The 27,181-nt window shown below is 38.6% G+C and overlaps 2 protein-coding genes and 1 pseudogene across 3 annotated transcripts in view; all 3 read right to left on the bottom strand.

Moving 5' to 3' along the window:
* LOC144636388 (uncharacterized) overlaps window positions 1-15,967 on the bottom strand; it is a 55,084-nt gene extending 39,117 nt beyond the window's left edge. Inside the window, exons 1-6 of one of the 2 annotated variants that reach the window (XM_078495592.1) lie at window positions 15,837-15,967; window positions 11,882-12,144; window positions 11,441-11,555; window positions 11,272-11,308; window positions 10,736-10,862; window positions 8,738-9,962 (exon numbers count right to left, since the gene is read on the bottom strand). In XM_078495592.1, coding sequence (XP_078351718.1) covers window positions 9,447-9,962; window positions 10,736-10,862; window positions 11,272-11,308; window positions 11,441-11,555; window positions 11,882-12,144; window positions 15,837-15,903 — 1,125 coding nt within the window. In that variant the 5' untranslated portion in view covers window positions 15,904-15,967 and the 3' untranslated portion in view covers window positions 8,738-9,446. Of the gene's footprint in view, window positions 9,963-10,735; window positions 10,863-11,271; window positions 11,318-11,440; window positions 11,556-11,881; window positions 12,145-15,836 lie in introns of those variants that run through there. The other variant, XM_078495591.1, reaches the window with a different exon arrangement.
* Window positions 15,968-22,503: 6,536 nt separating this feature from the next.
* Window positions 22,504-25,200, bottom strand: LOC144636561 (uncharacterized). Its single transcript, XM_078495797.1, has one exon. It carries the CDS (start codon window positions 24,932-24,934, stop codon window positions 24,554-24,556), a length of 381 nt encoding a protein of 126 aa, XP_078351923.1. The 5' UTR covers window positions 24,935-25,200; the 3' UTR covers window positions 22,504-24,553.
* Window positions 25,201-26,554: 1,354 nt separating this feature from the next.
* On the bottom strand, window positions 26,555-27,155 carry LOC144636597 (uncharacterized; annotated as a pseudogene).
* Between the last annotated feature and the right edge of the window lie 26 nt (window positions 27,156-27,181).

The following is a 27,181-nucleotide window of genomic DNA, read 5'->3' on the forward strand; positions in this document are numbered from 1 at the left end:
GGAGTTCCCGGTGTTGTGGTCTGGTCTTGATTCACGGGTTTGTGCTTCACATAGGGTTAACTTCATTGCGCCTTTCACACTTGGACAGGATTGTCCAAGATGATGATGATGATGATGCTAAAATCAAGGAGATCGTTGAGGAGAATTTGTGTGTTGACATTGGCGACTTAATTTGTCTTCTATTATGAATTTTAATGAGTCGCGTGTAAAGTCTTCCGTTCTCGTTTTGTTTATAAGTCGCGTGGTAACATCTTTCTGTCTCGTGTTGTTTATCGGTCGTGGTTAAGTCTTCCGGTCTCGTGTTGTTTATAAGTCGCGTGGTAACATCTTTCTGTCTCGTGTTGTTTATAGGTCGTGGTAAAATCTTCCGGTCTCTTGTTGTTTATAAGTCGTAGTAAAAACTTCCTGTCTCGTGTTGTTTATGAGTCGTTGTAGTGTCTTCCTGTCTATGTGTTATTTTTGTATTGCCTCTAGGGAAACCGAACGTTCCAGTACAGTAACGCAACGTTTACTGCCAACAGTAAACAAATTCCCGTTAACAGAGGGTTTACAAGGGGGTTCTTGATTTTTAGTTATCAGTTAAATTTCAGCCCATTTCTCAGCTATTGGAAAATTTTCAGCTATCAGATAAAAAACGCGTCATTTCTCAGCAGACAGTTCAAATTTCGACCAATGCTCAGCTATCAGTTAAACCCCATGCTGACTCTTTAGTTTGAGAACTAAAAAATTGACTAGGATCCCGCGTTTTTATCGTATTTCGAGTAATATTCTTGAACATCAATGCTAGTTCAATTCGAGTATCTATGTCTTGAAAAATTAGAATAGATTATCCCCTATTTTTTTTTATATCAACAAAGCTTTTTTGTGGCCAGGCGCTCTCTGAATACGGAGTTTGTGCAAAAGCACAGAAACAGTTGCTAAATTTACCGTAATGAAGTTTCTTGCGACGGCGGACTTTTTACCGAACCCAGAACCTTCGTCTTTAACTGCAAACGCACGATAGCACTGGAAGAATGCGCCTCCCCCTTAAAATTTTCGCAAAAGTCAAATATCAAAGCTGTTTTGGCAAGCTCGTTCCCAGGACTTTTCCCTATGTAAACTCAAAAGCCCTGGGAACGATGCATACATGTATTTCTTTGTTACTAGAGCAATCTCGAGCCCAGAGTGACCCCCGGCTCCGCGATCCGTCAGCGGTTGGTCAGCGTTAGGGTCGCCGGGACTCACTCTGGGAAACTGAATAATAATTCAGTGTCTTACTGGTCCTCACAGAACAATAGAAATCAACACGGAAGTCTGAAAATCTACCCCGGAAGTAAACCAAACCGGAAACCCTGGAAAACATTTTTTGTTTTCCATGGTCAAATGTTCAGGTGTATCACCTTAATTTTGTAAAACGCCTAAGAACTCTTCATATGGCGCTACATAAATGAAGTATTTTCTAATTCTACCATTCTTTTTGAACTCAAAAGATACCTTGAATAAAAAAAGGACTTCCTTTAAGGTCGCGCAGGAGCCTTGAAATCATTATGTATGTATTTATTTAAAGAGTGTGCACGAACTGCGACGACTGAAGCCGACAACAAACGAAATATTCATGAGAATGTTTTTCTTAAAGTTCTTTGTACACGTAATTAGACGGTATTGTTCTCAGCTTTGCGTACCGTGCGCTGAAACAAAGCGAATTATCATAATTAGATTCACAGCAGCGAATATAGCACAAGTCGGTTGTAAACATTGTCTCGGAACTCTCTCCTCCGCAGAGGCCTCTTTCGTGGGGGAAGGCGAAAAAACACGGGGGGAGGAAGGCGAAAACACGAAAAATGAAAATTAGGGGGAGCGCGGGGGACGACGGGAAGGGCGAAGGAGCGGAGGCCTCTGCCAGATAATGATTTCAAAATGGCGCCCGATTTCCGAGAGAGTCTGGGTCTAGATCAATTTCTTTAGGAATATACAAGATGGCGTCGGAAGCTGAACATGCAAGTATGACAAAAGCGGGTACTTTTCTCCCTCTTTGGTCGACTTTTTCAGTATGCGAGGAAAATTGGAAAAGCTTTGTGTTATAAGTGTTTCGAGAGCAGGGGCAGTATAATGGTTTGATGCAGCACTTTCGCACGATGCATCGCAACATATCGACTATCGATGATTCTGTTCTTGGTATTATGCAAGACGCGTTCTCAAGAGTCACATGGCGATTAGCCTGCGAGAGCAGACGCATTTCCGGCCGTCGCTTCTCTCCGCCGAAAAATAGCGTCTGCGAAACCGAGCCAGGAAACGATTTCTGTGACGTCGCATCTTTTGTTTTCTCTTTGGCCAATTAGATTACGCGATAGAATAAAACACGAGTGCACACCACGTGGCTCCCTCGCGACAAAGCTGTTATGAGCTGTCTGCGAGATGCTATGGCAATTTTTTTGAAACATCGAAGGTTTCTTCCCCCGGTGAAAGTAGTTCTTTGCAGAAGAACATTTTCAGTTGCAAAGGAGGTTAATGTATGTCCTTTTTGTCAGTAGATAGGTAATAAATTCTAGCAACACACCGGACGCGACAATCGACCAGGTGAGTTTCATCTTGACCTTTCGAGAAATTACACAAAAAAGTTGCGACAAGCGTCATTGCAAGGCCTGCGAGTTCTTAACCCTGAAGCGTTCTTAGCGTCCTTCTTTGCACCACGAAGACTCAAAAGTTTGTCCCAAAGAATAAAAACCAAGAAAACTTTCGCAGATTTTAGCGATAGCTAAAGTTATGTTTACATCTTGATCCGCTGCGTAAAGGCGAATCTCAGAGAGTCGCTCGAAAGATTCGTCTCTTTCGGAAGAGACAGTACACTGAAATTACAACTCTGACCAATAATAGTATTGCTTTTATTTGGTATCGTCATCTTAGTTTCAGTTCAGGGCAGTTTTGTCTAGGAGTAAAGTTACTAGTTACAGCAAGTAATGATTTTACCGCAATTGACCCCAAAACTCCGGAATTTGGCTCGATTTCTGTCGCTCTCTAAGTTGGGAACTGCCGGCTACACGGTTCCGGTTGATAATACATTTTCCTAAAATTTCTTATCGATTTTATGACTTGTTTTGAAATCCCTGGTGACAGTATATACAATAAAATAAACTTACCAACAAAACTAGTAACATGTTCATATGGTTCGTGAACAACGACTGCTGCTACCGAATATTTATCTCACCTATCTGAGACTCTGGTGATCCGTACACGATCAAATAGCGGCTATATTTTTCAATATTACTTTTCTCGGCTTCCAATGTACCGTGTGATATTCAGCACTATTGCAGTTAGGTCAAGCGACGATAATAGGCTGACTTGGTCCTTCATTGTCTTCATTCAACTTAGAACTTACAAGCGGCGGAAAGACGATCACAATAGTAAAATTAAATATTCCTCTCAGGTAATGCTTAGAAAATTGCTGATGTCCCAAATCCATTCTAAAGATTCGTGAGTACGTCTCCCACTGCCAATTAAAGCATTAAACTGAAACACTTTGCAAGACGTTCCTCATCGCGTAGTGTCCACTTCGTTTGCCATTGTTTTTTCCACGCGATTGTGTGACGGCTCACAGGCTACACGCGTGGCACCTCTTCGGATATGCAAGGTAAATTTTCATTGGTTACCTTGAACTGACGTCACAGAAATCGTTTCCTGGCTCGGTTTCGCAGACGCTATTTTTCGGCGGAGAGAAGCGACGGCCGGAAATGCGTCTGCTCTCGCAGGCTACATGGCGATTAAACTACCGAAGTATCAGTCACAGGAGCAACCTCCGAGCGAATACGGTTCGTTCTTTTATGTTGTGACTTACATCTAGGTGATTGCAAACGGTTGGTTCATTTATTCCTCTTACGAAGGCCATAAACATTAGAGGGCTAGAAGAAAGCCGTGACAGGAATTTACTTCGACCTGTCGAATTGCAGATTTACGGTATTTAACAATAGGTTACAACAAGCATTTTTCTCAATCCCAACTTGAATTTTAATGTCCCCACAGGTTTAAAAAAAACATACTGTGTTGCTCAAGTAAATCGGAAAACTGAAAAGCTTTAAAATGAGCACATACCAGTGCAAAATTTATTTTGGAGTCTTCCTATGCAAAGGCCTATTTCATCCTTCATACAGGCTGGGAATGGATGTTCATAGAGGCTGGGGAAAAAATATGTGAGCAGGGACACTGGAAATTTCCCCCTGTTTTGTCAGTGTGGAGGAAAATATTTAAAATTAATAGAAATTACTGTATTTATGTGTTGATGTCTTACGCACAGCTATGCTTACCAAGGACACTGCAAATAAACAAACAAATATTGTAAATAAAAGAGAAACTAGTTAAAAATCCCAACTGGCAGGAATATGACTATTTGTCTTTTCACGAAGCATGGGCAGTTGAAAATAAGGCCAACAAACACATTTCCATCTTGTGGCAGGAGAATTTGATCCTGTGACCTCTGGACTACAAGTCCAGTGCCCTAACCACCAGGCCAAACTGCCCCCTAGAATGGAGAGAGAGTCTTGGAATTGCAAGAAACTGTCGATATACAATCAGGAACTAAAATTATCAGTGCAACACAGAAAAAACATATTCTAGAAGTATTATTGGTGTCCACATGTTCTTTGATCACACAAATGATTTAGGTTTAATAAAAAAAATTCTGGCAATGGGGCCTTCAAATGCAATTTTTTTAAAAAAATATGTGGACTTTATTTACCATTTTTTGACATATTGGCCAGAAACATGGACAATTTAAATTCAACCCCTAAAATTAAAAGTTTTGCTAAATAACAAGCACGATTCTTCTGTTTTTCTCATATGCTAAGATTGAAATTATAATATCAGTAAAATGTTTTGGCTCCAATCTTTTTCAAGATTCAAAGTTGATGCCAAATGTTGAAAAGTGCATTACTTCTGCTACTGTGTACATTTGTTAAATTTAACAATCAAGGGCATTTTCTCATTAGCATCTTGTGCCACATTGAAAACAATATTTTGAATCTTTTTGTAGAGGAAGTGTTAACTTTCCTAAAACATATTTGTACAAAAAATAAATACATATCTTTTCAAGGCAACTCTGTTTTATTCTGCATTATAATACCTTCTAAAACTAAATAGTTCAGAGGCTAGGGGGAATATACTACCACAAGGCTACTCAGTTGTACATCTGTTTCCATTGACTTCACATACCAGTACATTTGTTACTAGTACATGTACCTTATCATTTTATCAAGCGCTGAAATCTTTTTCATGTGCCTCATAAGAAAATGTTAGGTACTGGTATATCGCGAATAAAAAACCCCGCAGAATATCAGTTAGTTAGTAACAACTAGTACACTAAGTGCTTTGTATGCTGATATCAAAGCTATCAAAAACTAAAGACAAAAACCACTTAAATAATACTTTGGTTTCAAAGCACCACAAATACACAAAACAAAACAAAATAGCTGGGTTAAGATTTTTACATTGTTGGAAATATAGACACATGGTACATGTAAAAAACACATTCCCTGGAATGAGTACACTGTTAATTTATTCTAAATTAATTGGGAAATTTTAATGTCTTGCCTTGTCAACATACAAAACGATGGTCTTCTTTCAATTTCAATATTAAAACAGGAAACTTCAGTGTTGAATTCCTATTGAAGTCAACCGTTTACAGACATTTTACTGACTACTAGTGTTGCCAATGGGCAGTTTACTTTTATAGTTCATTTCTAGTTATTTGCTCATTCTTGAGAGAATGAGACATATTCACCCCCTGATGTAGTAAGACCAAGTTGGAGTATGGCATTTTTAGATTTACTACAATTGATATATTAATTTTACATCAGTATGAGAGGCTAGGCTGTTGGTGAAATAAGCAGGTTCGCAAATCGAGTGCTTGAATCAAAATAAAAAATCAAAGCTTCTGCTAAGTGAATGCATTCTCATAATAGTCAGTGAATTTGGCCAGAAAAACAGTTGTGGATGCTCTTAATGTGAGTTGTTGATGACAACTGGCTTTGTTGTTCCTTTCTTAAGTTTATATAAGTATAATCTTAGAGGAACAATTTCTGGCTCAACTGTAGAAATACCAGGCCACATATTTGCATCACATTAAAATTAGATGGTTTCTTTGTTTTGATATGCTTTGCTCTAAAAAAAGATTTCAGAGATGTGTAAATAAGTGGTCTGGTATTCTAAAATGTCTCCTAAAGCTTATTTAACCTTTTGTAGCCCCAGATAAGCGGGCTATACAACCATTAAATCCTTCACTTGCCCTATGATACCTCTTTCGGTTTTGGTTCATTCGCAAAGTTAGAATCCGGCGTCAAAAAATGCTTTCTTGCGGGGCCACTGGCTCTATCCTTTACTGGGATACTGATACAGGCTGGCATCCGTCGTCATCTTCAATTTTAACGATTGTAAGATCGAGAAAACAGAGTGTGTTGCACGGAGACCTGTCCAAGAAAAATCCAAAATGGCGGATAACCACACGAGAAAACACGAACGGCCAAAAATCAAATGATAAGGATCGAAACTTCACCAAAAAGCGTCCACTTACCTTCCATACTTAGATCTTTAAAATAACATTCAAAGTCGTTCAATTCGTTGTCTCCTTCAGCCATAATCAAAGGTTGTCCACAGAACCGCAAATCTGTCCAGAGATCAGAACCGCACATTATCTGGCAGAGCCTTTCCTTTCCCCTTCCCAGTGTGCCCCGCGCGCTTTCGTTTCGATTCTCTCCAGGCTCCGCGCGCTTACTTTTCGCCTCTCCCCGTTCCTCTCCCTATTTCCCAGCCCGAAACACGAAAGAGACCTCTGCGGAGGAGAGAGGTCTCGGAAGGTCTTCGGAAGAAGAAAAACCTGCAATTTTGTGTCCAAGTTTTCTTCGCCTATATAGAATTTCAGGAGTTGATTCGCGAGGAACATGAACTTGGTGCACTCTATTGTGTTATGACAAGAGCGAATTTTGAAATTTCTTTCTCAAAATGAAGATAGCACGTTTCAAAGTTTAAATTTCACATTTTTACTCTCTTAGAAGCTATTAACTTCTAGCAGTTTTTAAAATCGAAAATTTCGTTCTTGTCATAACACAAAAGAGGTTATGATTCATCTCTAGGTTATACAATCATTTAATTCGGTGCGCTGTTGTGGCCAAAAACTTGGACACAAAATCGCATTATCTGCAGTCAAACTTTTAAGAGCCTGTAACATTACAATAAACGGTTATCTCTCAGTAAAAGGACAATCATGATGTAATTCCATCATCCCTTAATATCCTTGATAAATTTTAGAGGAATCGATGTTCAAAATGTAGCGCATTAAAGCTTTACAAAATAGCACCCCGTCAAGAAATTTGGCTAATGAATTTATTAATGAGCAAGGGTCCTGCGCGACCTTAAGCGTCGATTCTGAGCGGAGTTTTAAAACAACAACCACGGCGTCACCAAGGACAAGGTCGATTGAAAACTCAATTTATAGTTGACTTACAAATCTCGCTAGAACTACTGTTTTCTTTCAAATCTCCGTTACGGTTGAAAAACTGAATATCGCAGACAGTGCTCGATTCAAAATAATAACTAAAGGCTGGTTCTCATATGATCGCCCCGATCGTCCCTGTCGCCTCTGTCGCTTCAAAAAGTTTGCTTGCTCCAATCACCTCAGACTTTGCAAACGACAGAAGCGACAGAGACGATCGGGGCGATCATATGAGAACCAGCCTTAATAAAGCAGAATTTGAACATTACGCGTTGTTGTTTTGCTGAAAAAAGGAATTGTACAATTTTGTGCACGTGAATTGCGTGAATGTGTGCTCGAGCTGAGTCGCCGAAATGCTAATTATACCTTTTGAATAGCGTTGACCGGTGTGGCCTTTAACGTCTTTATTAATATTACCGCTATTTGACGAGGAAAAAAATTATTTGCTTGAAAAGATGCGCTGTCAGCGAGAAGCCTTTGAAATATACGAAAGTCGCCAAACAAAAATTTTTATCAACAAAACAATAGCTTGTCCGTGCGTTGTGCATTATGTTAATTTCTTCACTGTCGTCCGCAAAACAACAACGAATACATGCACACAGTCAGGCGGAATCTTGGAAGGCAAACAAGATCTTTGATTTAAAACCATTATAACAGTATGCACAAGAAAGAGACTAACGGAAATCAAAGCACCAGACGCTCTTTTGTTGACTCTCTCTTTTGTTAACTGCAGAACGTTTTTGTTACTTTTGTTGCTTCGATAAACACCAGTTCTGTCAATACTGTGTTAGAAATAGTTCAACTTTCTCGATTTACTTCCGTTCTGGGAAATTTACTTCCGCTTAGACCTGAGAGCATGCGCAATAAAAACCGGAAGACCAAGGTTCTACCTGAAATCGACCTGAAATTGATCTGATCGATTCCAGTTTCCCAGAGTCTGTCCCGTACCGCTGACCGACATGGACGGACTCTGGGCTCTAAATATTTGTATTTTCGAAAGAGCTCTACGTTCGATTCATAAGTAACGACCTCTCCACTGAGATCGGTCTTCGGACAAGCTACAATGATGCGTTGCGTTTGTACATTTTTCTGTTTAAGACTGTAGGAGATAGAATCTGTATCACATATCCAGGATTTATTGATTGAGCCGTTGTGATAGATGCATATGTCATATGATGAACCCCTAAAGACATCAGCAACGCCCGACCGACCCATTATGTCTTTAAGCCCCTTTTTGAGCGGCTTGTTGTTACATCAACTTTAAATCACACTTACACATGGTAGCGTAGATTGGTTTAACAACATTTAATAGATGGTGTAAAGTTGGATAACAAATTTAAAACCAGATTAAACCCCCTTTAACTTCGCTTAAATCCCAATTTCCATTCTTTGTTGTAGTTAACTGTAAAAAGGCCCTCGCGTTTTTTACTAATAGCTGAAATGTAAGATCTGCTAAATTTACTGATGGCTGATAAATCGCCCCAATGCTTAAACTCAGAAGTGCACCGTTAGGTTACATCTCTGCCTTATCCGATGCTTGCCTTTTTCCTCTTGACCTTAAAGGGACTGTGTCACGGGGATTTCGCAGATTTTTAGCCTTAAAGATATAACCTTTATTTGGAAATAGAAACCAAACGTCGGCTATAAATAATCAATTGATTTGAAGGCACGCGGAAACAACTTGAAAACGTTGGCTAACGTTTTTAAATTGGAATCCATTTCCATCCGAGCCATCCTCACCCAAACGCGCTTTTAAACAGTTTTAGTGCTCTAAAATAGCAATTGTTAATACAAATGGGCAATGAGTTTCAAATATGAATTTTAGTTGTTCAGAAATATGTTACTATCCGTGGCATAGTCCCTTTAATCTATGGGTTTGAATTTGATATTCTTGCGGTTTTAATTACGTATTTGAAATCTACATCTGGAATGCTTCAAGGCAGTCTGTAAATGTCTATTGACCCCTTTATTATCCTGATTATTTTGCTTCTCATTGCACCAGAATGTATTCCATGGCTTTGATGTGTTTTTCTCCATTATCTGGGTTATATTTTGCTGCGTTTCCACACGTGTTGTCACCATCAGGGTTTCCTCCTCCACCAAACCCGATCCTTGAGTTGCAATTGTCACAATTGTTTTGTTTGTTTGCAATAATACCGATTCTTGCTTTGGAATATGAGCTGTTATAATTAGCATTGAATCCTTCTTTGTTACAGTAGGTTTGTAAGGAGGCCTCTGAACCAATCAGCGTCTTCCACGTGTTACGACCCAGTGAGGTGGCGCGGTATTGCCCATCAGCGATCAGTGAGTACAGAGAGTTGGCCTGTTTGTTGATGACAATGAAGTTGATCTGTTGGTCGATTTTCATACCAAGACAAATCTTGGAGAAGGATGTGTTCCAGTAGCTCGGTAACTTGGTCTCTTGTGTATCAAACCCAGTCTCCCCTCCTTGAAGATTGTATTCATTTTTATCGCTCCAGTACTCCGAGATATAATGAAAGGTTCTCTGAAAAAAAAAAGGAAAAATCACTTTAGTTTTTTTGCCCGGGGGGGGGGGGGGGGACTCCCATATGAAACGGACGGGGATGCTCGTCGGAAATTTTGAAAAGAACTCCTAAAAGAGACCAATCTGGGTGTGGCTCAAGCCTTTATTGACCCCTAAAAGATACCAAAAACCTAAGAATGGAGTTTATATTTGTATATTTCTTCGTGTGTAACCCTAAACGAGACCATTATGGCTAAAAATATTGGCGTTTTGGGAGTTTTTTCCCGGAACACCCTAAGCGAGACCAAAAGTCCGAAATTTACACCCCTAAGCGAGACGACGAGCATCCCCGTCCGTTTCATATGGGAGTCCCCCCCCCCGGGTTTTTTTGGTTATGTTATTTCAGAAATCAGGATTCTGCGCCATTAGAAAGGCTGACCATTAAGCTAAAATACCTAAAACCCTTAATCATGCCCAATTATGCTCGATTCATGTTGCTTTTGCTCCATAAATTGCAATTACCGTATTCAAACTTAGCCTGGTGGACCCGGCGTTTATTTGACTCCTGTAGTTTATTGGAGCCCGATTATCATGAAGCAACGATTTTTCTTCATCAATTTCGACAAAAATGTATCTCGCTCATATAGCTACAGCTTAAATACTTGAGGGGCCTATTTTCAACTGCACCTTTGAGACCCGGCGTTTATTCGGTACACGGCGTTTAATCGAGAAAATACGGTACATGAAAAAAGCGCATCAGGAAGAAATTTGACCTGTTCTCTTAAATGTCATACCTTGTTGCCGTCTATCTTCAAAACCGGCGTCCATCCCCCATCTCCACATCCAAAATCTCCAAAGTGACAGAAAACGGAAGTTGGTTTTGTGTCAAATTGGAGCATAACCAGCTCACTAACCCTCGACCTGTTGAATATAAAAACATATGTTACCAAGAGATAGTGTAGGAAAAAAAGAAACAAAAAAAAAAAATTAAAAAAAGTAACCAATAAAATCGACCATGGTCCATGTTTTAAAGGATATTATAAGGGTCAAACGTTTTGATCACTCCGGAGATTAGTTTTTATTGACGGCTTTCTAATCAACTGTTTCCTAACTTGCCCCAAATAATTTTCGAGTTTGATGTCAATGTTTCATAACACTGCTCAATTACCACAGCTCTAAGAAGCACGGATTTGCTCTTTTCTATTTGTTGACACCTTTTTTCAACGCTAGATGTGGAAAAAACATGTTCGTCATTTTTAAGTAACAAATTCATTAACGAAATTTTAACTAACTTTCTGATATCAATGACCTCAACGTTTCAGTGACTTACTTGTTTTCGTCATACAGTTCCTTGCAAGACTTTGCAGCTGAAAGAACTAGAACAAAAATATGTCAGCTTCTTTAGAACAGAGTAGTCATTGCCACCTCGCTATAAATTCGGCTATAAAATGGAGAGGAGGGAAATTGATATTCCTTGATTTATTATTAGTTCAAAATACCTTTATGGCAGTTTGTTCCACTGAATCCAGGACGACAGATACAACGAAAACCTTTACTGGTGAATCCAGCTTGACAGGTGCCATTGTTCAAACATGGGATGCTGCTACAATGATTCTGTAATGAGAAAAAAAAGGAATAAACCACTCCACTCCACTCCAATAGGCCCCTCCCCTTTAAAGGTCTCAATAGACCTTCTAGAGGATAATGTTTTTTAAATGTTCGTTTATAAATTTGTATTATATATTTTAGAATGCCCCTAGAAGTTTTAACCGTAGTCTACCTACACAATTTAACTTTAAAGATTATGGTTTTACCATTTTAAAGATGTCAAGTACGGTGCAGTAAAAGTTTATCTAGTTAGTAAACTGTCAGTTTTTGGTCGGGCCTTAAGGATCTCTTTGAAGATTAATTTTTAATGTAGCTTTGAAAAACAAAATCACCTCAGTGTCGATGTAGGTAAAGCCTGCTCGTGGTTTAAGATCTGCAGGGTGTAAAGAGTGATCCGAATCACTCAGTTCGCATACTATTCTGTCGTTAATTGGTGGACCGATGTTGATTGACACGCAGCGACTCTCCATAACACATTGACCTCTGCAAGGATCACGTGTCTGACCCAGTTGTAGGGAAAGGTTTTTAATCACGTGACCGTGAAGAGCATAGCCATCTTTTTCAGTAGTAAATTTAACGTGTCGCCCACATGTGCCTGAATATAAAATGATAATACTATTAAAAGACAACATAAATATACGCAGTCTTATTAACGGAGGCTGTACATGTTAGATTTACACTATGAGACTTCATTTTTTTTTGGATGCATCAACTTTTATATATATTATTGTTTTATTTGTTCAATTTTTATTTTTTTTAATATTACTGTTGCTTATCTTATTAAACTGGCGCCTATTGTTTTCAAGTTTTTTGGTCGCTTATCGTTTGAAAAATAATGAAAAATTATTTATAAAGGTGCAGGCACATGTAACTCAGGCTCGTAGATTACAACCAGCAAAAAGCAGATTTATTGTCTAAGTGAAGAAGTCCTGGTATTCTACAGACTCTAAACATTGCATGGCACGCAAAGACACTTTACAGTTTTCGACACCGAACTCCTTTGACGAAGCCACTTGCTTAACGAAATGCTTACACAAAATGCAGACACTATTGAAACAGTGGTGTCCTCGGGAATCAAGGACACATTTTAGCTGGCATTTTTATCCAAAGACCCGATTAAAAAATCCATTAAAGACCTCTCTCCATAATTACATTCTACCACCGACTTGTTCTATTTATTGCCCGCCAGCTATTCTGAATACGGCGGACAAACTGAAAAATGGATGTGATATTCGTCCTTTGGAGATGGAGAAGCTCACAGATAAACATTGAACGGTGCCTTGGAATCTTCCATGCATCTTTCGACACGCTCAAATAGTGGAACTCGTTTTTTGTAAATACAGTGAATCTCAATAACTCGGACCCTCAAAAAATCGAACCTCCCTCTAACTCGAACCTTTTTCTACACCCTCCGGGTCATTTTCTGCTAATGTTTCCCGCGATAACTCAAACCTTTTCTGATTATCCTTGTAGGTTCGAGTTATCGGGATTTAACTGTATATCAGTGGGGGAAATTTGTGAAGAACAGCAAATGTCCGCTTGCTACAAATGTAACATTTTATTAGGAATACGCTCATCGTGGGCTATAATTATGATTATGAGTGACCGGTTGAACAGCTCTGAGTAATTGTAAATACGCTCTCATCACGCCAGCCTAGAAGCTTCACCATTATACCACATTAATTGTTGATGAGAATGGTCTTGCAATTGTGTCGTAATTCACCATAAAAATGCAAGGGAAAACGCACGCAAACGTCCATTCGGGCATTGTGAACGATAAACATTTTTTCCCGTTCAAAGTATCTATTCGTATCTCTTTTTTAAAGTGACGGAAGCGCTGCGAGGAGCGAAAAAACAAAACTAAAGTATTTGTGCACATAATTTAAGATATTTCGGGACACCCTTAAAGCAGTCACTTCATGTATCAACTTCTAACAGAGCAACACAATTTCAATATCGTATCGCGACTAAAAAAGATATAAACTTAAACCCAATAGTTTTCCCTTTTCTTTTTAACTGTAGACAAATATTTGTTTCAAAATTTTAGGTACACTGTAAGAGATATATATATATATTCTGAGTAGTGTTTTTTTAGATAAGTTATTAAATGTTATGCTGCTTGCTTGTATTTTCTTCTTAAAAGAAGAAAATACAATAAAAACGCAACAGATTAAAACAGAAAGCATTGTAACAATATCTTGTGTGTCACCTGCTAACAATAATTATTATGCCCATTAACGTTAGCTCGAAAACTTATATTAATCGGAGTTCAAACCTTTTACCTAAGGGCCGAAACGCACTAGCGGACAAATTTTGTAACATTTGGTAGATTTCATCAATAACGTATTGGACAAGGGAAAATTTTGTCAAAAAGAACAAATCATCAAAGGGGCCGTTGTCCTGGCTCAAGGCAGGACAATTCATGACAATTCACATTCCCATGCCCCTCGTCATGCCAGAAAACAAGACGTTGTTGATTGGCTATTGTGTTTGGCCCAAGTTACAGCGAAAAACAACACGCAATCAAAAATTGTTGGGATAGTATGCACCGTGATGTGGCTCTCACTATTATAATCCAGCCGCGAAATCTTTTCGCGAGAGGCAAAGCATATTTATAAGTGAAGTGTTTCGGCCAAATGTAGGAATGAGAAAAGAAAAAGTTGTCTTGAGACGACTCATTATTCAACTGCACGAGAACATGCGTACTTTAAATGCGAATTGTTTTAGAAATTTTTACCGCGTTGTTCTGCATATTATTTTGATGTTTGCCCAAGACGGCCGTGCTGAGAAATGTACAGGGATGCCAGGAGCACGTGCAGAGCATTGTACTAATAATTACACCTGTTGTTTTCTCTAAAATGTCTCTGACGTGTCGCGACAATTTTGTCAAAAATGTTATGACATTTAAAACTTGTCCGCTAGTGCAATTCGACCCTTAACTTTTTCGTTTTTGTCCTTTTCTAACGAAAGCTACAAAAGGTGCAAATTTTATTAGTGTCAAAGGGAGAAAGAAAAAATAAAACAGAAAACGTTATTAACCAGAAAATCTTCTCCAAAATGAAAAAAAACCTTTTTAGAATGCAAATCATGAGATAGCCTTTCGACACGCAAACCAACAAGATGGCTTAAAATTGTTTAAACATTTTGCAATGGAAACAGATTTTAAAAGGTGATCATTTCAGCTCTTCATAGTAAAGTAATAAAGTGGCAAAGTTTTTTGTTTGCTTTTTATTATAAATTGAAATACCCAAAGTTTGACAGTTTTTAAATTCAACTTCAACGGATGTTCCTTGAAGGTTTCTTTGAACACATTTTGTGATAAAACTTTAGTTTAATGAAATAGCAAATGAGTCAGATAGTTATGTACGTAGTCACTTTGTGACTTATTTATTCCACGACTTATTTCAGTCCTATTCAGATCCAGTACCAAATAGCCAGCCTTTGTGTTATTGAAATGTAATATAAATATATTTTAAAAAAAGCAAACAAAGAGTGTTACAAAGGAACTAAACTTGCTTTTTAACGGACTACTTTAAGTGTAGCGTATTTTGATATTCGTATAATCAACGGTTTACTGAAAAACTTCAGTAGAAATATTAAAACTAAAGTTGTCCGACATTTCGATGTAACAAACATCATTATCAAGGTAAAACGTTGTATCGTGGTGTGAATATAAATTATTTTGTGGAAAATAATAGACATTTGCTGCATGGTTATGTAAATAGTTTCGCGCGGATGGAGTCAGTTTGCACGTTTAAAGTTCAGTTGGCTTTAGGTCTTGAATAATTAGCATTTCGTTGACGAGACAATCGAATTTGCTGCGGCATTTGAAATCCCGTGCGTGTTCAACATGTGTTTTCCAATTGACGAATTCTGAGAAGTGTGTTCGGGTTCGAACTGTGTCCAGTGTGTCTAACGAAAACTCAAAAGAAGAACCCATCAGGATCCCCATCCCGTTCAAAGACCAGAGATCGGCTGACAACACAAGAAAACAACTCATCTCCAATCACTGGGCAGCAAAATCGGCGTGCGCCTACAACCAGTTTTTACAAGCCGGAAAATAGGAGATCTTCTAAAACTCAGGGAAGATATCGCGAGCGAACAATGCGTGGTGTACTATTTCAAATGTGGTCTATGCGATATGGACTATCTCAGTTAAACAAACCTGCACCAACCAAACGTCGGACAGCTTTAGTTTTAATATTTTGATATTAACTGAAAAAGTTATAAAACAACCACAAAAAACAGGGATGGCCTCGCATAAACAACAAAAGGAATATAACTAACCTTGGGTTTCCTCGGTGATCAGATTAAAAGCAAGGAATAAAATGGGCCAAATGAAAACAGAAAACATGGTAAAAGAAAACTATTCTCGCGTGAGTCTGACAAACGTGTTAACAAGTTGGCTCCAAACGTGAGCAAACTGAGCAAACAGTTTGAGAACTTTGAAGTAAATATTTTTTTTGGGCCAATTAAGTATTTTAATGTCAGTTTTAGCCAATGAGAAAAGTTTATTTGATGACAGCGCACACAGCTATTAGTCTACGAGTGGAACATTAGTAATTGCGCGTTCGTTTTGCATTGTGTTGTTGGCAACTGAAAATTGGCAGGAGTTAAACAAGAAAGAAACTTCTGCTTCGTACTGTTGATCGAACTTTATGACCAAGAAATCAAATGTTGCATTTTTGTTGTCGACAGCTAAATTCGAAAGCTAGTGTTACCTTTTGGTAGGAGTAAACAAGAACTAAAAAAAAATTCTGCTTCTAGCCATTATTATACTTAGTAAGAACGTTTTGTTCTTGCAAAATATTCGTTTGGGTAAGTATCCTTTCAACATCTTTATTTTGAAAATGATAATAAGCTTTCAAACTTTGAGGACGCTAGAAATAAGGAATGATTAAATTCTCTCAACTAGCTCCATGCTAAAGGAAAGGGACAAATCAAGGAGAATTTGTGTGTTCACATTGGCAACTTAATTTCTTTTCTATATAAATTTTTAATGAGATACGTGATGTCTGAAAGTTCCTGTCTATGTATTATTTACGAATTGTTGTAAAGTCTTCCATCCTATGTATATATTATTTTTGTATTGTTTCAAGGCAAAGAGAACGTTCAATATATACAGTAATAAACAAATGCCCTTCGAATATTTTGGCGTTTTAACACTATAAATAATTGATCAGGACCATGCGTAATTTTTTTGATCTTGTTTCAAATAATATTCCTAAAGAGTACACTCTTTTTTTATATAAGAATCTAAGTAAATAAGAACATCGAGGCCGAAAAAGGCCAAAATTTAAGAAGATCCTTAATTTAAGAACGTGCCCAGAACTTAAATTCGGTCGAGAACGAGTTTTATTTTTTCCTATTTCAGTGTGAGTGATAAGTATATGTGCTAAATGAGTTAATCTTTATTCAAATCCTGACCTGCAACCAAACACTGTCATCACTGATTGGTAAGGTGAACATTGACATATCGGTTAGGAATGAATTTTCTGCAATACCTAGCTTTTTTTTTTTAAAAAAAATTAATTAAATGTTCTTATATAAAAAGAGTGTATTTTAAGTTAGGATCTATTTGTTATGACAAAATAGGATAGAATGTCCCCTCTTGGCCACAGTAGTTTTGTAATTTCTGGTACGTTCGAGGTACAGATAAAACCGTGACTGCAGCAAACTGGCTGACGACTCCCGTCGGGGAGAATGTTTTATAACTGAAAACGTATTTTGAGGTGACTTTTATGTAGAAATTAACTGTCATTCGCATGTCAACAGCAGAAGTTCTAGACTTTTGTGTAGAGAAATATACCGTATAAGCCAATGCATATATGCAGCGAAATCGCAAAGTCAAATATCGGCCAAGCGCCGACTGACGTATCGACCGCGAAATAGCCGACAAATCGACAACTGTCGACCGAGTATCGATCGGCTAACTCGTGTCCTAAAGTTACAAAAAAATCCTTGCCGGATTTCTGTTTAACAAAGCACACGTATTACATAGAGGATAATACATGTAATGGTTGCGCGGAGATATGGAATTTATCTTTTGAGTGTCCTTATCGATAGCTCATGAGTGAGATATCGGTTTTGAACACGAGAAGATAAATTTCATATTTCCAAGCAACCATGTATTATTCTGTTTATTATATAAACCTACTAATTACGATGTTTTTGACGATTTCCCGAAAATTGTCCGAAAATTCTGAAAATGTTGTCTAAAGGTTGTACAAATGATTTCGAACATTTTCCGAAAATTCCGAAGATTGCCGAGGAAGATCCGAAGATGTTTCGACTTTATATCTATTAACTATGGCTTATTGAGCATTGAAACACGGCAAACTCTGCGAGCTGATTGGTCAAAAATGATATCACACATGTGTGGATATTATTTTTATCCACACATGTGTGATACCATTGTTCTCAATAAAAATTTTGTAAAAAACGAATTAAAAAGTTGACACTGGCTAGAAATATTGTTTTTGGACGTTTCGGCCAGTTAAACAGGGCTGTTAAACAGGACGCCGTTGAACATTTGCATTTTTATCTTGCTGAGGCAACAGTAGTGGCCGAAACGTCCAAAAACAATATTTTTAGCCAGTGTCAACTTTTTAATTCGTTTTTTACAAAATTTGTAACATGCCTAGCTATACAACCCGAACATTTTTATTGTTCTCCATGTTGCAGTAAAATTGCATGAAGATGCTTAGCAATATTATTATCAAAAGGAAATTAGCATGTATTTTTGGATAATTTTCTCATTTAAAGGCAGCTACGCGCCTCGTTGGCTTTTTTTCCATCCCGTGTCCAACGCGCGCGCGCTCCTGGAATAATTGTTAAGTATACCACGAGAATGTGTTGTGTAACTATTTGATATCATGCCATATGTAGAAAATACGCTTACTAAATTTCGTTAAAAAAAAAGATCGCAGCGCACAATGGGAAGGTTGGGTTGAATTTCGTCGATTATAAAAAAAAAACTTTAGCAATGGTATATTGCAATTCCTTCCTTTTGATTGGTTAACAGGCAATGGTATATGTATGAGATCATACACCATTGACCACAGATATGGTAGCCAAAACATGTCAATAAAAACAGCTAGGGAGGGGGGGGGGGGGTGTAAATATTGCAATTCTTTGGGCGTTTTTAATAAAACAGTTATTCAACTCGCACTTGTTGGATATGAGATCGTTATAGCCAACTCGGCGCTACGCATTTCATATCCAACGCGCGCTCGTGGAATAATTGTTAAATATACAACGGCTTTCCTGTATTCTGATTGGCTGTATTTTTTATGGCATGACATAAATTGGGATAAACAACACGCAAAACAGTCAACAGACTTGCGCGTGTGAGATTTGAAATCTACATTTGAATCATGTTGTGCCAGACAACGAACAAGGAAGGTAAACCCTAATCCTTCCAAATTACCAAGGGAAAACCCTAGGAACGGGGTTGTATGGTCCATGTTCGAATGCCAGCGCATTAAATGCCGATTTCTCAGATTCAGTGGGTTGTTACAGTCTATTGCCAGCGAATGGTCTGTGCAGAACTGACAGACCTTGAGAAATTTCAAGTTGACTCAATGACAGTCTTGCTAACAGGATAGGTCTTACAAACGAAGAACAGTTTTTGTGAGAACTATTGAATTCCTAGTTACCACAGAAATTCGGTTACGCTAATTAATAATCCAAAAATTGACACTGTGTCAGTAATTTAAAGTGGGGTGAGATTTTCATCCATCAGTTTAGGAGCACTTAAAGCACTACTAGTTACAGTTGCGTGACAAGGACAATACTGGCAGTGAACGGTGACGCGCATTTCTTTCTTGACCTCTTCTTAAATCACTCAGCATGTGTACAGCTTTACTTTACATATACCCTCCCTGTTCTTTTTTTACTCTTGGCCTCTTGCTTCAAAAGAGACAATTGCTGATCGAATTCTTTTGTTGTTAGACTGCAAGGGAGGTCCTGCTTGTTTCCAGTTGTGACGTCATCTTTTGAGAAAAGTTGATTACAGTATATTCAACTGAAAAACTGAGAAGATGATTTTCCCATCAGTTTAAACTGTTCTCTCTCTTTTCTTCGATCTGGCCGCCACTTCTTGCTGTATTGTATGTACTGTACTGTACATCACTGAGGGGGGAGGGACAGGGGGATAAATCTCCCTACTCCCTACTTTTTACGCCAATTTCTCGCTCCTCCATATTCTGTACCTTCCCCTCTGCACTATCAAAGCACATCACTCGTTACATTCATTTCCTCAGATCACCATTTTTTAAAGCAGTAGTTTCTGTCGTGACTCAATGTTGTTCGACGTAGCTGAAAAGATGCGGCGCTAAATATATATATAGGCCAAAGGCTAAAGCTTTCTAGCCTCGTTGTCTTGCATTTTAAATAAAGCTTGCCGGTTCTTCCACTAAAAGCCGTGGGTCGTTCCCAGGGTCCTCTCCTTCTCGTTGTCTGGGAACGAGGTTGGGTATATGGCAATAAGTCCAGATAAGTCAGAGTACTGAACAACAGGCGCTTAAGCTCGGCGTGTGTTCATGATTTGATTTGATAGTTACGTTCCATACAAATGTCTTTGCCTAACTAATTTTGAACATTTAGGAATTGCCCGTATCGTGGATCGTGTGCTTTGGGTGACTGTTGAGTAAATTAACAGGCGGCTGTATCGACTGTAACTGGGACGTATCTTAGACTTCTTACTGTCTTTTCAAACTGTTAAATGTAGCCTCTGTTTCAAAACAAATCAGTGGGGAAAGCCTTTATTATTTATGCCAAGGGATCGCTTTGAAAAGCTACGAAATTGCCTTTTGTACTGATGAAGTCCTTGTCTCATTCGTAATCGTTTCTAGCGTCGTCACGCAACGCTCCTTTGTGGGGAGGAGTGTTGCGTGACGACCAAAAACGATTGTTGAAGTCCTAAAAAATTAACACTTGTAATTGTTTTGGGTAAGAACATGCACAAAAACACAAAAACGCTAATTTGTCGCAGGGATCAGTTGCACGAATTCAAACCAGTTTGAATTTGTGATCGCACGCAGCGACAAAGACTTTCACAAAAATGCATCATGTCACACGAGGCGACTGATGTTGCAGTGAATTGTCCCCGCGATATGCTGCAGCGAATTGTCGCCTAGAGTGTCTGGGCCTTAAAAATAGTTGATCTTTGGAGCTTGCATGCGAGCGATTTCACACTGATTTCTAAACAGTTAATAAAAGTCTGGCCAAAAATCGTAATTTCTAATATTTTTCTTTATTTTTCCAGTTTTATGAATCAGAATTGTACGATATGCCCATTTTTACATTCCATAAGCATTCTGGCATGATTCTGCATCAATTTTCGTTAATTATTTTCTGACTTTCTAAGAAAATGGTGAAATCCAAGATGGCGGATTTAATGACGCCATGTGCCGTCATATGACGTCACAGCCAACAAAAATTTTGTCATCTTGTAGAGTAGGCTCATGGCTTTCTACACAGTGCAAAATATTTTCGCTGTACCTTAATAAAACGAAAACCCTGGGGAGGGGTTCCATCCACCTCTCCCCCCTCCCTGTACAACAGTGGGGGGTTGAGTTTGCTTGTACGTCCAAGGGTTGAATCGCACATTCACGACACGCTAAAAACTACTCAAATTCACGTGCAAACGGCAATAGCAGACGGTTACAACAACAACGACTGCAGTAGCTTTATTTGCATGAGCACAAATTCATACTGCAACAATAATAATAAAAAAAGTTTGGATGCAGGGGACCACACAACCAAGCCATAAACTGCTTGGTTTGTCTGCTGTCGGATCTTTTGTTTAAGAAATGCTCCTACCAGACGTCACTCTAAGTGTTGATAAAACCAGATTGATTGCAAGGCTGGTAGATTATAGTACTGGCCCTGAAGAAAACTAGCTCTGCTAGTTGAAATCTTGCCCTACTTCCGTTGTACCAGCCTTGTAACAGTAACGTTATAAGCAAAGAGGAAATGACAATATTAAATTAATACCGAATTGATAATAAAATTTTGGGTTAATCTTTGTACGAAAATGTGAACTTCATTATCATTATCATTATTATAACTCTTATTGTTGTCATCATCATCAATATTTATTTTTTTGGTGGTTTCTTTTGAATCATTGCTTCATATTCGGTAGGTCCTGTAAATCCCGTCCCTACGAAATCACTATTCAGGATAATTGAAAAGGAAAAAAAAAAAAAAGCAAAATTATGCTTTTTCCGGTTCCTGCCATACGGAGGTTGAGCCCGCAATATGAACGGTGGGCAAAACTGGGTTTTCCTACGTCATCGCTCCAAACATGAAGTGATACTTCACTGTCGACTAAATGAAGTATATGTCGATTGCCACTGTTTTTCTCCACTCGATGGGGCTCGAAAACCGTGTATTTTTCCGAATTTAATAAAAATAAAGCCCAACACAAACCTTTTCCTGCATCTTGGAACTACAGTAGAACCCCGGTAACTCGAACTCGGATAACTCGCCACGGTTGCCTATTGATTTGAGCAACGAACAGATCACGTATTTATCAGCCTTTTTTCACTCTTATCAAAAGAATTTATGATCGTGTTAAAGTTTCTGGAGATGTAGGTTTAATTTGCACTGTACTGTATACTAAAATGCTGAAAAATCAGTAAACTATCAATTATTAACTTGGCAAATTAAATATTCAATCGACCTCGATAACTCGAAACGCCGCTAACTCGAACTGTTTTTCGTTTCCCTTCAGAGTTCGAGTTACCGGGGTTCTACTGTAGTCTCACTGATATTGAGTTTCATTTGATGAATTGTATCCCAAATGTTTAAAAACGCACAGCAAAAAAAGTCTGTTGGTAAGCGCGTCCCCGGCTGCCCGGCAGCTCAATTTTGGCGGCACTTTTTTTTGTTATTTCTACTAAAAGATCTACAACTTTTAATATGTGCTATAATTATAACATCACCTACTGCGATTAGGAAGCCTATGTCAATATCAGTCAAAACCAGTTGAATCCAGTTTTGAGAGGTCACTGGGGAAAACGTTGGCTGAGAAAGCTGGCCCTAATCAGATTCTCCCAAGGTAAGAGAATAAAATATAGACCTTAAACAGTGGCTGTTTTGTATCAGAACACATTGATACAAAATATTAATACCGTTTACAAAATAAAAGTTAAGGCGTACGTATATATTATCAAGGGATCAGGGCCTGTGCACTAGCAAGCACAGCTTTTTGCTTTTCCAACTAAGATAAAATTTAGTGATCAGCAGTGTTCTATCAATCATTGCTAACAGATCTTCCAAAGGGTTTCTAACTCTTTTAGTAGCCACTATCAACTTACAGAACTACAAATTTTGAAATCATTAAGCTTTTTTGCAACAGGATTATATCCTTTACAAGGATAATGGCAAGGCTATTAAAGGCTATTAAAATTTGATTTAAACAAGGTGTTATCCATTTAAGATGAAAAGTATGTTGTTTTGTATTAAAGTCTTTATAACACGCCTAGAAATCTAATCCTAAAAACAGAAAAAAAAAACAAACCCTGATAGACAAAATTTAAATGATTATAGTCAACCTTTGTTCCTAGTATTTAATGAGAATGAATCTTTATAGTCCTAAACGAAATTAAAAGCTCTTGCCAAATGAAATGAGACAAAACATAGCAGTTCACAGGAAAATTATTATAATCCTTAACTGGAGAAGCCTGACTCTAGTTGAAATTAAACAATTGAAAAGTTGATTTAAAAAGTTTAATTTAGTAAATTTTACTCTAAAAGATTTATCATTTCCTAAAGTTAGGATTTCAATAATACATATAAGTTTATATGCAGTCACAAAAACAAAACAGATTTTCTAACTCCGAAATAATTAAATACACTCAAGATATCATCTTTACAAATCAAACAAAACAAACTTCATTTCTACACTACAGTTTCTACCTGACAAGACCAGTCTACCCGAAATGCTACATAACAACGATTTGAAAGGCACCCAAATCTAGCGAAGGCCCTAAACCTCGAAAATCCAGACTTCAAGCGCGTCCTTTTACTATTCATGACTTCAGTTAAGCTTATAGGGTTATGAACTGCAGCTACGAATTGAACAATCTCCACAGGAACATACCAGTAGTACTCTACCCAACGCTGGTTAGAGCGGCGTACATAATAGTGATCAACCTTTTAAATGAGGTGAAGGAAAAAGGGAATGATGTTCGCTTCTTCGTTAAAATGTATTTTGGTCTGGGAGGCAGTTTAACGAGCTTCCTCGATGTCGAGTCCAATCGACCATAGCGTCGGAGTCTTCAAATGCAACATGAATCTCACCCAGCGATCGTCATTCCAGCAAGTCAGACACGAACAGCATCGCACACTAAATCAAAATCACTGGCTGCAGTTCGTTGAGAAAGCCTGTGAACTCAGTAAAATAAAAAAAAAAGGAACGACAAAAGAAACCAGCGCTTCGACTTCGAGCCATGTTGAACATTTTTCGCGCCTCACTTCATGTAATTTCTCTGTTTTTTCCTCGTTCAACACAACCAATCAGAGAGCGCAAAACCTAATTGTCGTAGGAAAACTCATCTTTTCCCCGCACCCGGCCTCTGATTGGCTAATTTAAATTTTGATGCCATAATCACAATTTTGTACATATACGCTCTTTTTACCTTTTTAACCGTCTTCTATTTGTAATTTTTGAACCTTTTTCATTTTAAGAGAGCGTTTTAACGAGCTACGGCTCCTAAGCTCTTCGTCTATAAATGAATTATGTCTTTATGTCTTATGTTTTTGATGGCGCGGGCCGTATGGCAGGATTGCGGGAAAAATAAAACAAGCGTTACTCTTAAAATGCGCGTAATCTAGCTGAGCTTAAAGCCTTTCAGCTTGTGGTTTGTTGTTTCAGTCACATGTGATAAAAATTTACTAGTGTTATATTATTTTGTGCCCTAATTATATCTACCTATTTAAAAGTCACATTCGACATGGTTCCCAGGCAGTTTGTTTAAAGTTCATTGCTTCCTCTTTCATTCCACCAAGATATATCCCACGGCTTTGATGTGTTTGTCTCCATTATCTGGTGACATCATAGCCTCGTTTCCACACGTGTTGGAGTCATCATGTCGCCCTCCTGTACCAAACCCGATTCTGGAATCACATCGATAGCAGTCTTTCTCATTGTTACCAAGGAAACCGATTCGCGCTTTACCCAAGGTGGTGTCACCGCTAGCTGCATTGAAACCTTCCTTGTTACAGTTGTACTGCAATGAGGCCTGGGAACCAATCAGCGTTTTCCACGTGTTGCGACCCAGTGAGGTGGCGCGGTATTGCCCATCAGCGATCAGTGAGTACAGAGAGTTGGCCTGCTTGTTGATGACAATGAAGTTGATCTGTTGGCCGATCTTCATACCAAGACAAATCTTGGAGAAGGATGTGTTCCAGTAGGTCGGCAACTTGGTCTCTTGTGTGTCAAACCCAGTTTCCCCTCCAGCGAGGTTGTAGTCATTTTTATCACTCCAGTATCCTGAGTTGTAATGAAAAGTTCTCTGAGATGGAAAGAAAAAATAATCAACCAATTCATTTTTTCTTAAGAGCAGTCCCGCACGGGTTCAAAGCGGCTCTCTGATTGGCTGATTCACGAGAACAATAGAAAATTAGTTATTAAAATAAAGACTTTATATGTCTGTTGTGATTTCTTTCTTCGTTAGTAGTTCCTCTAATTTACATCCCATCTAAAGAACCTTTATGGCTTATCATAAGGATTCATAATAGCAAGGGCAAACATGGGTAAGGATGAGTAAGCACGGCTATGACCGTACTATGGCCATACCGGCCATAGCCGGCCGTTCCGACTGTACCGACTGTACTGACTGTACCGTACCGACTGTGCCGGCCGTACCGACTGTACCGGCCGTACCGGCCGTACCGACTGTACCGACTGTACCGACTAGGCTTTTATAGATTGTGCTAGCATAATTTTTGGCATAATTGGAGCTAAAAAGCATAATTTGTGAAACGAGCACTGCCACGGCATAATTAGCAATTTTTAGCACTTTTTGGTGCATAAATTCATAAAATGTAGTAAATATGGTGTACTTTCTACAGAAATAAATGAAATTTAGGTAGTTTGTTCTTGCAATGCGTGTTTTAGCTATACAATTGTGATTGTTAAGTCGTTGGAGGCATTTTACAAACGGTTTAGAGATGCGAGCAGCTAATTTGGACAGCTGACGGCCGTGATAAACTGCCATAAACACAAATAAATGTACAACAACAGTTTATTTAAAAAACATCATAATTTGGTGTCGTTATTGCGCATCTCTATGTATAGAATCTACGTCATTTTGTGAGCATAATTTCGGAAATCAGAAGCATAATTTGGGAATTCTGGCATAATTTTTGCATAATTTGGCAAAATTTTGAGCACTGCTAGTAGCATAATATGCCACTTTTAGGAGCACAATCTATAAAAGCCTAGTACCGACTGTACCGACTGTACCGACTGTACCGACTGTACCGGCCGTACCGACTGTACCTACTGTACCGGCCGTATCGAAAGTACCGGCCGTACCGGGTGTACCGAGCGTACCGAGTGTACCGGCCGTACCGGCTGTACCGAGTGTACCGAGTGTACCGAGTGTACCGAGTGTACCGAGTGTACCGAGTGTACCGAGTGTACCGAGTGTACCGAGTGTACCGAGTGTACCGGCTGTGTACGCAGAAATTCAAGTTGAGTACTTTTTCTACTGATTAAATGTACCAGGTACATAAATAAATAATATTGCTGTTTCATACACTTCAACTGCAGTCAACATTACTAATTTTGAATACATTATATTTTAAAGTGGCTGTGCTTTAGAGAATGTTCTACCTACTATTTCCAAAATGATCTTAGATAAATAACTGCATGGCAAAGTTCTTAAACTTGCTGTGCAAATGTTTTCGTCACTTACAAAAAAAATCAGAATTTAGACACTGTTTATGAAAGTATTTCATTTACCATCACGCAGAATTTGTCAACTTAATGATCAGTATTTACTTGAACTCTTTTCAAACTCTTTAACCATATCGCTCAGCTTGTGCATAGCTTCGTAGATGCCTTCGCCGTTCTTTGCACAGGCCTCTTGTACATGCCACGGGTTCGCCTTGTGCTGCAAGAGACACAACTGTTGAGCAAGCTCGTGTGACTTGAGGGCACGAGGAAGATCCTGCTTGTTGCCAATGACTATTACAGGCACTTTTTCCATCTCGGGGCTTTCCATTACACTGAAGAGTTCCTGTCTCGCTTCTGAGATCCTTTCCAGATCAGAACTGTCCACGACAAATATCAAGCCTTGGGTGTTCTGGAAATAGTGGCGCCATAATGGACGGATTTTCCTTTGGCCACCGACGTTCCAAACTGTAAAAGTGACGCCTTTGCACGGAGAAACAGTTTCTACGTTGATACCTTTGGCTGGGATTGTGGTGACGTATTTGTTCAGCTTCAGTCTGTATAAAATCATGGTCTTTCCAGCTGCATCTAACCCGAGCATGAGGATACGAGCGTCGAAAATAGAAAAATAGCCAAAAATATCACTCTTTCGTTGGAAAAAACTGAGAAAGTGAGATTCCCATAGCTGTGCTGTGTTCTCGTCTTCGACCTGGTTTTCTCTTCT

This window comes from Oculina patagonica, chromosome 13 (genome assembly GCF_052425735.1).
Source record: "Oculina patagonica isolate OP01 chromosome 13, crgOcupat, whole genome shotgun sequence".
Classification (NCBI taxonomy): Eukaryota; Metazoa; Cnidaria; class Anthozoa; order Scleractinia; family Oculinidae; genus Oculina; species Oculina patagonica.

What these genes read in the sequence shown, in the direction of transcription:
- LOC144636561 (XM_078495797.1), bottom strand. Translation starts at nt 24,934, where the DNA reads ATGAAGATCGGCCAACAGATCAACTTCATTGTCATCAACAAGCAGGCC.